The following is a 15,370-nucleotide window of genomic DNA, read 5'->3' on the forward strand; positions in this document are numbered from 1 at the left end:
TCCACATCCAGCCAATCAGCGTGTGTTGTGAGTGCGAAAGGCGGGATAATTGGGGTGTGTTCGTAAATGAACTCTGGAGTAGCAGAGTTCATTTGTAAAAAATCATTTTTTATTTATTTAACTAGGCATGCCAGTTAAGAACATTTTATTTACAATGACGGTCTACCTGAGGAACAGGGGGTTAACTGCCATGTTCAGTGGAATAAACGACAGATTTTTACTTTGTCAGCTCAGGGATTCGATCCAGCAACCTTTCGGTTTACCTGCCACCCAAACTTACTGGTATAAAGTTGGCTATCTTGCGAGCTACTTCAAACACACATGAGAGACCAGCCCACTGACCATTTTACCCGCCCTAGCAGAGTTGATTAGGCTGTGTTGTGCACCATGTTATCTAGAGCAATTCGTGACTGTAACTGTGCTGCACGGAAACAATTTAATTACGTTTTTTCTTTTCTTTTTTTGCCGACGCATACTTACACCAGCCACATTCAACTGGTGTTTCGCGTTTGTAAATTCATAAATTATTCTGCGCTCTGAAATCGGAGTAGACAGCCAGAGTGATTTATGAACGCACCCAAATCCGTCTATGGATTTGCTATAAATGAATACTTCATTTGTCCGTCTGAAAATAAAATAATCACAAGAAGAAAACGGTGACCATTTTTAAAAATTGTATTTATAGTAACATAATTCACTGTTATGCAGGTCAAAATAGTATACCATTCACACTTATGTAATTAATCAATTAAAATTAAACACAGGGTGTAAACACATGTATTGGCATCATTACTAGGCCTTATAAAGCAGTGGCAAATTATTATTAATAGTTATTGAAGAAACCCTATGTCTGTCTGGTCATCCTGTAGGCTACATTCCCCTATTCACTGCTTCTTTGTACAGTGTCCAGTTCAACTCCATTTTCTTTAACGGATTGCAAAGAATTTTTGTCAAAGAATGTGTATTTTTCAGCCGTTACTTCTAACCTTCTTCCTTCCTTTGTTCCTTCCTTCCTTTCCTCCTTCCTTCATTCCTTCCTTCCTTTCCTCCTAACTTCCTTTCCTCCAAGAGTCTAGGAAGCCATCCAGATAATGAAGGGAACCAGGACAATGACCAGGGCTGAGTAGAGAGACACTACCCCCAGATAGAGTGCTAGTACTGGGCCTAACACCGCTGTCACCTTGGCACTCCTCTGGCTCAGAATGAACTTCTTCACTGTCTTACAGAACTGAGAGAGAGAGAGAGAGAGAGAGGGAGGGAGGGAGGGAGGGAGGGAGGGAGGGAGGGAGGGAGAGAGAGAGAGAGAGAGAGAGAGAGAGAGAGAGAGAGAGAGAGAGAGAGAGAGAGAGAGAGAGAGAGAGAGAGAGAGAGAGAGAGAGAGAGAGAGAGAGAGAGAGAGAGAGAGAGGGGTGTGATGTAGAAAGAGGGAAGGGAGAGAGAGGGTGATAGAGGGGAGGGAGAGAGAAGGGGGAGAGAGAGGGTGATAGAGGGGAGGGAGAGAGAAGGGGGAGAGAGATAGAGGAAGTGATTAAATAAAGATGTGGGGAGAGAGGAAGAGATGTGAATTTTATACATTATTAATTTTCTACAGCTGTGTGCCCAAGGGGATATTGATTTTCAGGACACTGCATGTATTTTATAATATATATATATATGCCCGCTAGAGGGCGCCATAGTATCACTTCACATCATTTGTTGGTCAATCTGTCGTATTCTACTGAGGATTCTAGAGTTCTACTGTTCTGGTGAGAGCTTTAGTATGGTCGTCCCTGTGACTGTGTATGTGTTTATAAATTAATGAATTCATTTAAATTCATCCATCCATCCCTTCACCTCTGTGTGTTAAGGTGACTAGGTTCAGACTAGCCTCCATTTTAGTAACCAGGTGAAGATAGGTTCCAGAATCTCTTTTTTAGATCCCATCAGACTAAACTGTTGGTCACACACACACACACACACACACACACACACACACACACACACACACACACACACACACACACACACACACACACACACACACACACACACACACACACACACACACACACACACACACACACACACACACACACACACACAGTAGATCCACCTGGTTTCTCAACCCTGCAACTTAAGAGGCTGCTGCTCTATGTACATAGACATGCAATCACTGGTCACTTTAATAATGTTTACATACTGCTTTACTCATTTTATATGTATATATATATATATATATTCACTACTTTACTTGTTACTATACACTACCTGTTACTATACACTACTTTACTTGTCACTATACACTACTTTACTTGTTACTATACACTACTTTACTAGTTACTATACACTACTTTACTTGTTACTATACACTACCTGTTACTATACACTACCTGTTACTATACACTACTTTACTTGTTACTATGTAAACTACTTTACTTGTTAATATACACTACTTTACTTGTTACTATACACTACTTTACTTGTTACTATACACTACTTTACTTGTTACTATACACTACTTTAATTGTTACTATGTAAACTACTTTACTTGTTACTATACACTACCTGTTACTATACACTACCTGTTACTATACACTACTTGTTACTATACACTACTGTACTTGTTACTATACCCTACTTTACTTGTTACTATACACTACTTTACATGTTACTATGTAAACTACTTTACTTGTTACTATACACTACCTGTTACTATACACTACCTGTTACTATACACTACTTGTTACTATACACTACTGTACTTGTTACTATACCCTACTTTACTTGTTACTATACACTGCTTTACATGTTACTATGTAAACTACTTTACCTGTTACTATACACTACTTGTTACTATACACTACTTGTTACTATACACTACTTTACTTGTTACTATACACTACCTGTTACTATACACCACCTGTTACTATACACTACTTTACTTGTTACTATACACTACTTTACTTGTTACTATACACTACTTTACTTCTTACTATACACTAAATGTTACTATACACAACTTTACTTGTTACTATACACTAAATGTTACTATACACTACTTTACTTGTTACTATACACTACTTTACTTGTTACTATATTCTGCTTTACATGTTACTATGTAAACTACTTTACCTGTTACTATACACTACTTGTTACTATACACTACCTGTTACTATACACTACTTTACTTGTTACTATACACTAAATGTTACTATACACTACTTTACTTGTTACTATACACTACTTTACTTGTTACTATATTCTGCTTTACATGTTACTATGGAAACTACTTTACCTGTTACTATACACTACTTGTTACTATACACTACCTGTTACTATACACTACTTGTTACTATACACTACTTGTTACTATACACTACCTGTTACTATACACTACCTGTTACTATACACTACTTGTTACTAAACACTACTTTACATGTAACTATGTAAACTACTTTACTTGTTACTATACACTACCTGTTACTATACACTGCCTGTTACTATACACTACTTTACTTGTTACTATACACTACCTGTTACTATACACTGCCTGTTACTATACACTACTTTACTTGTTACTATACACTACTTGTTACTATACACTGCTTGTTACTATACACTACTTGTTACTATACACTACTTGTTACTATACACTACTTGTTACTATACACTACCTGTTACTATGCACTACCTGTTACTATACACTACTTGTTACTATACACTACTTGTTACTATACACTACCTGTTACTATACACTGCCTGTTACTATACACTACTTGTTACTATACACTACTTGTTACTATACACTACTTGTTACTATACACTACCTGTTACTATACACTACCTGTTACTATACACTACTTGTTACTATACACTACTTGTTACTATACACTACTTATTACTATACACTGCCTGTTACTATTCACTACTTTACTTGTTACTATACACTACTTGTTACTATACACTGCTTGTTACTATACACTACTTGTTACTATACACTGCCTGTTACTATTCACTACTTTACTTGTTACTATACACTACCTGTTACTATACACTACTTTACTTGTCACTATACACTACTTTACTTGTTACTATACACTACTTTACTAGTTACTATACACTACTTTACTTGTTAATATACACTACCTGTTACTATACACTACCTGTTACTATACACTACTTTACTTGTTACTATGTAAACTACTTTACTTGTTAATATACACTACTTTACTTGTTTCTATACACTACTTTACTTGTTACTATACACTACTTTACTTGTCACTATACACTACTTTACTTGTTACTATACCCTACTTTACCTGTTACTATACACTACTTTAATTGTTACTATGTAAACTACTTTACTTGTTACTATACACTACCTGTTACTATACACTACCTGTTACTTTACACTACCTGTTACTATACACTACCTGTTACTATACACTACTTGTTACTATACACTACTTTACTTGTTACTATACACTACCTGTTACTATACACCACCTGTTACTATACACTACTTTACTTGTTACTATACACTACTTTACTTGTTACTATACACTAAATGTTACTATACACAACTTTACTTGTTACTATACACTAAATGTTACTATACACTACTTTACTTGTAACTATACACTACTTTACTTGTTACTATATTCTGCTTTACATGTTACTATGTAAACTACTTTACCTGTTACTATACACTACTTGTTACTATACACTACCTGTTACTTTACACTACTTGTTACTATACACTACTTGTTACTATACACTACCTGTTACTATACACTACCTGTTACTATACACTACTTGTTACTAAACACTACTTTACATGTAACTATGTAAACTACTCTACTTGTTACTATACACTACCTGTTACTATACACTACCGTTACTATTCACTACTTTACTTGTTACTATACACTACCTGTTACTATACACTACCTGTTACTATACACTACTTGTTACTATACACTACCTGTTACTATACACTGCCTGTTACTATTCACTACTTTACCTGTTACTATACACTACTTGTTACTATACACTACCTGTTACTATACACTACCTGTTACTATACACTACTTGTTACTATACACTACCTGTTACTATACACTGCCTGTTACTATTCACTACTTTACCTGTTACTATACACTACTTGTTACTATACACTACTTGTTACTATACACTACCTGTTACTATACACTACTTGTTACTATACACTACTTTACTTGTTACTATACACTACCTGTTACTATACACCACCTGTTACTATACACTACTTTACTTGTTACTATACACTACTTTACTTGTTACTATACACTAAATGTTACTATACACAACTTTACTTGTTACTATACACTAAATGTTACTATACACTACTTTACTTGTAACTATACACTACTTTACTTGTTACTATATTCTGCTTTACATGTTACTATGTAAACTACTTTACCTGTTACTATACACTACTTGTTACTATACACTACCTGTTACTTTACACTACTTGTTACTATACACTACTTGTTACTATACACTACCTGTTACTATACACTACCTGTTACTATACACTACTTGTTACTAAACACTACTTTACATGTAACTATGTAAACTACTCTACTTGTTACTATACACTACCTGTTACTATACACTACCGTTACTATTCACTACTTTACTTGTTACTATACACTACCTGTTACTATACACTACCTGTTACTATACACTACTTGTTACTATACACTACCTGTTACTATACACTGCCTGTTACTATTCACTACTTTACCTGTTACTATACACTACTTGTTACTATACACTACCTGTTACTATACACTACTTGTTACTATACACTACTTGTTACTATACACTGCTTGTTACTATACACTACTTGTTACTATACACTACCTGTTACTATACACTACCTGTTACTATACACTACCTGTTACTATACACTGCCTGTTACTATTCACTACTTTACCTGTTACTATACACTACCTGTTACTATACACTACCTGTTACTATACACTACTTTACTTGTTACTATGTAAACTACTTTACTTGTTAATATACACTATTTTACTTGTTACTATACACTACTTTACTTGTTACTATACACTACTTTACTTGTTACTATACACTACTTTAATTGTTACTATGTAAACTACTTTACTTGTTACTATACACTACCTGTTACTATACACTACCTGTTACTATACACTACTTGTTACTATACACTACTGTACTTGTTACTATACCCTACTTTACTTGTTACTATACACTACTTTACATGTTACTATGTAAACTACTTTACTTGTTACTATACACTACCTGTTACTATACACTACTTGTTACTATACACTATTTGTTACTATACACTACTGTACTTGTTACTATACCCTACTTTACTTGTTACTATACACTGCTTTACATGTTACTATGTAAACTACTTTACCTGTTACTATACACTACTTGTTACTATACACTACTTGTTACTATACACTACTTGTTACTATACACTACTTTACTTGTTACTATACACTACCTGTTACTATACACCACCTGTTACTATACACTACTTTACTTGTTACTATACACTACTTTACTTGTTACTATACACTACTTTACTTCTTACTATACACTAAATGTTACTATACACAACTTTACTTGTTACTATACACTAAATGTTACTATACACTACTTTACTTGTTACTATACACTACTTTACTTGTTACTATATTCTGCTTTACATGTTACTATGTAAACTACTTTACCTGTTACTATACACTACTTGTTACTATACACTACCTGTTACTATACACTACTTGTTACTATACACTACTTGTTACTATACACTACCTGTTACTATACACTACCTGTTACTATACACTACTTGTTACTAAACACTACTTTACTTGTTACTATACACTACCTGTTACTATACACTGCCAGTTACTATACACTACTTTACTTGTTACTATACACTACCTGTTACTATACACTGCCTGTTACTATACACTACTTTACTTGTTACTATACACTACTTGTTACTATACACTGCTTGTTACTATACACTACTTGTTACTATACACTACTTGTTACTATACACTACTTGTTACTATACACTACCTGTTACTATGCACTACCTGTTACTATACACTACTTGTTACTATACACTACTTGTTACTATACACTACCTGTTACTATACACTGCCTGTTACTATACACTACTTGTTACTATACACTACTTGTTACTATACACTACTTGTCACTATACACTACCTGTTACTATACACTACCTGTTACTATACACTACTTGTTACTATACACTACTTGTTACTATACACTACTTGTTACTATACACTGCCTGTTACTATTCACTACTTTACTTGTTACTATACACTACTTGTTACTATACACTGCTTGTTACTATACACTACTTGTTACTATACACTGCCTGTTACTATTCACTACTTTACTTGTTACTATACACTACCTGTTACTATACACTACTTTACTTGTCACTATACACTACTTTACTTGTTACTATACACTACTTTACTAGTTACTATACACTACTTTACTTGTTAATATACACTACCTGTTACTATACACTACCTGTTACTATACACTACTTTACTTGTTACTATGTAAACTACTTTACTTGTTAATCTACACTACTTTACTTGTTACTATACACTACTTTACTTGTTACTATACACTACTTTACTTGTCACTATACACTACTTTACTTGTTACTATACCCTACTTTACCTGTTACTATACACTACTTTAATTGTTACTATGTAAACTACTTTACTTGTTACTATACACTGCCTGTTACTATACACTACTTGTTACTATACACTACTTGTTACTATACACTACTTGTTAATATACACTACCTGTTACTATACACTACCTGTTACTTTACACTACCTGTTACTATACACTACCTGTTACTATACACTACTTGTTACTATACACTACTTGACTTGTTACTATACACTACCTGTTACTATACACCACCTGTTACTATACACTGCTTTACTTGTTACTATACACTACTTTACTTGTTACTATACACTAAATGTTACTATACACAACTTTACTTGTTACTATACACTAAATGTTACTATACACTACTTTACTTGTAACTATACACTACTTTACTTGTTACTATATTCTGCTTTACATGTTACTATGTAAACTACTTTACCTGTTACTATACACTACTTGTTACTATACACTACCTGTTACTTTACACTACTTGTTACTATACACTACTTGTTACTATACACTACCTGTTACTATACACTACCTGTTACTATACACTACTTGTTACTAAACACTACTTTACATGTAACTATGTAAACTACTCTACATGTTACTATACACTACCTGTTACTATACACTACCGTTACTATTCACTACTTTACTTGTTACTATACACTACCTGTTACTATACACTGCCTGTTACTATACACTACTTTACTTGTTACTATACACTACTTGTTACTATACACTGCTTGTTACTATACACTACTTGTTACTATACACTACTTGTTACTATACACTACTTGTTACTATACACTACCTGTTACTATGCACTACCTGTTACTATACACTACTTGTTACTATACACTACTTGTTACTATACACTACCTGTTACTATGCACTACCTGTTACTATACACTACTTGTTACTATACACTACTTGTTACTATACACTACCTGTTACTATACACTGCCTGTTACTATACACTACTTGTTACTATACACTACTTGTTACTATACACTACTTGTTACTATACACTACCTGTTACTATACACTACCTGTTACTATACACTACTTGTTACTATACACTACTTGTTACTATACACTACTTGTTACTATACACTACTTGTTACTATACACTACTTGTTACTATACACTACTTGTTACTATACACTACTTGTTACTATACACTGCCTGTTACTATTCACTACTTTACTTGTTACTATACACTACTTGTTACTATACACTGCTTGTTACTATACACTACTTGTTACTATACACTGCCTGTTACTATTCACTACTTTACTTGTTACTATACACTACCTGTTACTATACACTACTTGTTACTATACACTGCCTGTTACTATTCACTACTTTACCTGTTACTATACACTACCTGTTACTATACACTACTTGTTACTATACACTACTTGTTACTATACACTACTTGTTACTATACACTACTTGTTACTATACACTACTTGTTACTATACACTACTTGTTACTATACACTACTTGTTACTATACACTACTTGTTACTATACACTGCCTGTTACTATTCACTACTTTACTTGTTACTATACACTACTTGTTACTATACACTGCCTGTTACTATTCACTACTTTACTTGTTACTATACACTACCTGTTACTATACACTACTTGTTACTATACACTGCCTGTTACTATTCACTACTTTACCTGTTACTATACACTACCTGTTACTATACACTACTTGTTACTATACACTACCTGTTACTATACACTACCTGTTACTATACACTGCCTGTTACTATTCACTACTTTACCTGTTACTATACACTACTTGTTACTATACACTACTTGTTACTATACACTACCTGTTACTATACACTACTTGTTACTATACACTACTTGTTACTATACACTGCTTGTTACTATACACTACTTGTTACTATACAATACCTGTTACTATACACTACCTGTTACTATACACTGCCTGTTATTATTCACTACTTTACCTGTTACTATACACTACTTGTTACTATACACTACTTGTTACTATACACTACCTGTTACTATACACTACTTGTTACTATACACTACCTGTTACTATACACTACTTGTTACTATACACTACTTGTTACTATACACTACCTGTTACTATACACTACCTGTTACTATTCACTACTTTACTTGTTACTATACACTACTTGTTACTTACTATACACTACCTGTTACTATGCACTACCTGTTACTATACACTACCTGTTACTATACACTACCTGTTACTATTCACTACTTTACTTGTTACTATACACTACTTGTTACTTACTATACACTACTTGTTACTATACACTACCTGTTACTATACACTACCTGTTACTATACACTACCTGTTACTATACACTACCTGTTACTATACACTACCTGTTACTATTCACTACTTTACTTGTTACTATACACTACTTGTTACTTACTATACACTACCTGTTACTATGCACTACCTGTTACTATGCACTACCTGTTACTATACACTACCTGTTACTATACACTACCTGTTACTATACACTACCTGTTACTATTCACTACCTGTTACTATACACTACCTGTTACTATTCACTACTTTACTTGTTACTATACACTACTTGTTACTTACTATACACTGCCTGTTACTATGCACTACCTGTTACTATACACTACCTGTTACTATACACTACCTGTTACTATACACTACCTGTTACTATACACTACCTGTTACTATACACTACTTGTTACTATACACTACCTGTTACTATACACTACCTGTTACTATTCACTACTTTACTTGTTACTATACACTACTTGTTACTTACTATACACTACCTGTTACTATACACTACTTTACTTGTTACTATACACTACCTGTTACTATACACTACTTGTTACTATACACTGCCTGTTACTATTCACTACTTTACCTGTTACTATACACTACCTGTTACTATACACTACTTGTTACTATACACTACCTGTTACTATACACTACCTGTTACTATACACTGCCTGTTACTATTCACTACTTTACCTGTTACTATACACTACTTGTTACTATACACTACTTGTTACTATACACTACCTGTTACTATACACTACTTGTTACTATACACTACTTGTTACTATACACTGCTTGTTACTATACACTACTTGTTACTATACACTACCTGTTACTATACACTACCTGTTACTATACACTACTTGTTACTATACACTACCTGTTACTATACACTACTTGTTACTATACACTACTTGTTACTATACACTGCTTGTTACTATACACTACCTGTTACTATACACTACTTGTTACTATACACTACTTGTTACTATACACTGCTTGTTACTATACACTACTTGTTACTATACACTACCTGTTACTATACACTACCTGTTACTATTCACTACTTTACTTGTTACTATACACTACTTGTTACTTACTATACACTACCTGTTACTATACACTACTTTACTTGTTACTATACACTACCTGTTACTATACACTACTTGTTACTATACACTGCCTGTTACTATTCACTACTTTACCTGTTACTATACACTACCTGTTACTATACACTACTTGTTACTATACACTACCTGTTACTATACACTACCTGTTACTATACACTGCCTGTTACTATTCACTACTTTACCTGTTACTATACACTACTTGTTACTATACACTACTTGTTACTATACACTACCTGTTACTATACACTACTTGTTACTATACACTACTTGTTACTATACACTGCTTGTTACTATACACTACTTGTTACTATACACTACCTGTTACTATACACTACCTGTTACTATACACTGCCTGTTATTATTCACTACTTTACCTGTTACTATACACTACTTGTTACTATACACTACTTGTTACTATACACTACCTGTTACTATACACTACCTGTTACTATACACTACCTGTTACTATACACTGCCTGTTATTATTCACTACTTTACCTGTTACTATACACTACTTGTTACTATACACTACTTGTTACTATACACTACCTGTTACTATACACTACTTGTTACTATACACTACCTGTTACTATACACTACTTGTTACTATACACTACCTGTTACTATACACTACCTGTTACTATTCACTACCTGTTACTATTCACTACTTTACTTGTTACTATACACTACTTGTTACTTACTATACACTACCTGTTACTATACACTACCTGTTACTATACACTACCTGTTACTATACACTACCTGTTACTATACACTACTTTACTTGTTACTATACACTACTTGTTACTTACTATACACTACCTGTTACTATACACTACCTGTTACTATACACTACCTGTTACTATACACTACCTGTTACTATACACTACTTTACTTGTTACTATACACTACTTGTTACTTACTATACACTACCTGTTACTATACACTACCTGTTACTATACACTACCTGTTACTATACACTACCTGTTACTATTCACTACCTGTTACTATACACTACCTGTTACTATTCACTACTTTACTTGTTACTATACACTACTTGTTACTTACTATACACTACCTGTTACTATACACTACCTGTTACTATACACTACCTGTTACTATACACTACCTGTTACTATTCACTACCTGTTACTATACACTACCTGTTACTATTCACTACTTTACTTGTTACTATACACTACCTGTTACTATACACTACCTGTTACTATACACTACTTTACTTGTTACTATACACTACTTGTTACTTACTATACACTACTTGTTACTATACACTACCTGTTACTATACACTACCTGTTACTATACACTACCTGTTACTATTCACTACCTGTTACTATACACTACCTGTTACTATTCACTACTTTACTTGTTACTATACACTACTTGTTACTTACTATACACTACCTGTTACTATGCACTACCTGTTACTATACACTACCTGTTACTATACACTACCTGTTACTATACACTACCTGTTACTATACACTACCTGTTACTATACACTACCTGTTACTATTCACTACTTTACTTGTTACTATACACTACTTGTTACTTACTATACACTACCTGTTACTATGCACTACCTGTTACTATACACTACCTGTTACTATACACTACCTGTTACTATACACTACCTGTTACTATTCACTACCTGTTACTATACACTACCTGTTACTATTCACTACTTTACTTGTTACTATACACTACTTGTTACTTACTATACACTACCTGTTACTATGCACTACCTGTTACTATACACTACCTGTTACTATTCACTACCTGTTACTATACACTACCTGTTACTATACACTACTTGTTACTTACTATACACTACCTGTTACTATGCACTACCTGTTACTATACACTACCTGTTACTATACACTACCTGTTACTATTCACTACCTGTTACTATACACTACCTGTTACTATTCACTACTTTACTTGTTACTATACACTACTTGTTACTTACTATACACTACCTGTTACTATGCACTACCTGTTACTATACACTACCTGTTACTATACACTACCTGTTACTATACACTGCCTGTTACTATTCACTACCTGTTACTATTCACTACCTGTTACTATACACTACCTGTTACTATTCACTACTTTACTTGTTACTATACACTACTTGTTACTTACTATACACTACCTGTTACTATACACTACCTGTTACTATACACTACCTGTTACTATACACTACCTGTTACTATTCACTACTTTACTTGTTACTATACACTACTTGTTACTTACTATACACTACCTGTTACTATACACTACCTGTTACTATACACTACCTGTTACTATACACTACCTGTTACTATTCACTACTTTACTTGTTACTATACACTACCTGTTACTATACACTACCTGTTACTATACACTACCTGTTACTATTCACTACTTTACTTGTTACTATACACTACTTGTTACTTACTATACACTACCTGTTACTATACACTACCTGTTACTATACACTACCTGTTACTATACACTACCTGTTACTATACACTACCTGTTACTATACACTACCTGTTACTATACACTACCTGTTACTATACACTACCTGTTACTATTCACTACTTTACTTGTTACTATACACTACCTGTTACTATACACTACCTGTTACTATTCACTACTTTACTTGTTACTATACACTACTTGTTACTTACTATACACTACCTGTTACTATACACTACCTGTTACTATACACTACCTGTTACTATACACTACTTGTTACTTACTATACACTACCTGTTACTATACACTACCTGTTACTATTCACTACTTTACTTGTTACTATACACTACTTGTTACTTACTATACACTACCTGTTACTATACACTACCTGTTACTATACACTACCTGTTACTATACACTACCTGTTACTATTCACTACTTTACTTGTTACTATACACTACTTGTTACTTACTATACACTACCTGTTACTATACACTACCTGTTACTATACACTACCTGTTACTATACACTACCTGTTACTATACACTACCTGTTACTATACACTACCTGTTACTATACACTACCTGTTACTATACACTACCTGTTACTATTCACTACTTTACTTGTTACTATACACTACCTGTTACTATACACTACCTGTTACTATTCACTACTTTACCTGTTACTATACACTACTTGTTACTATACACTACCTGTTACTATACACTACCTGTTACTATACACTACCTGTTACTATACACTACTTGTTACTATACACTACCTGTTACTATTCACTACCTGTTACTATACACTACCTGTTACTATACACTACCTGTTACTATACACTACCTGTTACTATACACTACCTGTTACTATACACTACTTTACTTGTTACTATACACTACTTGTTACTTACTATACACTACCTGTTACTATACACTACCTGTTACTATACACTACCTGTTACTATACACTACCTGTTACTATTCACTACTTTACTTGTTACTATACACTACTTGTTACTTACTATACACTACCTGTTACTATACACTACTTGTTACTATACACTACCTGTTACTATACACTACTTGTTACTATACACTACCTGTTACTATACACTACCTGTTACTATACACTACCTGTTACTATACACTACCTGTTACTATACACTACTTGTTACTATACACTACCTGTTACTATTCACTACCTGTTACTATACACTACCTGTTACTATTCACTACCTGTTACTATACACTACCTGTTACTATACACTACTTTACCTGTTACTATACACTAATTTCACAAAGACAAACTTTCTGTCTGACTAGAAATCGGATTAATTGGTCCAGAATGTTCTGTTTATAAGATGGATTTAATTAAAAAAGAGTAAATTGCCAAACTAAAGTCTATTGTAACCACACAAGAGGCTTAACATTTAATTGGCCAATGTGTTTGGCTATGGTGATTATTACCATGCAGTCATTTAGACCCAAGAATGCACGCACACACACACACACACACAGGCACACGCACGCACACACACGCACGCACGCACACACACGCACGCACACGCACGCATGCGCACACACACACACAGACGCACGCACGCACGCGCACACACGCACACACACACGCACACACACGCAG

The 15,370-nt window shown here is 33.6% G+C and overlaps 1 protein-coding gene across 1 annotated transcript in view; it reads right to left on the bottom strand.

The window, feature by feature from the left end:
• Positions 1-660: 660 nt before the first annotated feature.
• The window catches only part of LOC139561252 (lecithin retinol acyltransferase-like), a 28,058-nt gene continuing 13,348 nt past the window's right edge, over positions 661-15,370 (bottom strand). Inside the window, exon 5 of the mRNA XM_071378235.1 lies at positions 661-1,228. Within this exon, the coding sequence (XP_071234336.1) occupies positions 1,073-1,228 (156 nt within the window). The 3' untranslated portion in view covers positions 661-1,072. The remainder of the gene's footprint in view (positions 1,229-15,370) is intronic.

The sequence above is a fragment of the Salvelinus alpinus genome, chromosome 31 (genome assembly GCF_045679555.1).
Source record: "Salvelinus alpinus chromosome 31, SLU_Salpinus.1, whole genome shotgun sequence".
Lineage (NCBI taxonomy): Eukaryota > Metazoa > Chordata > Actinopteri > Salmoniformes > Salmonidae > Salvelinus > Salvelinus alpinus.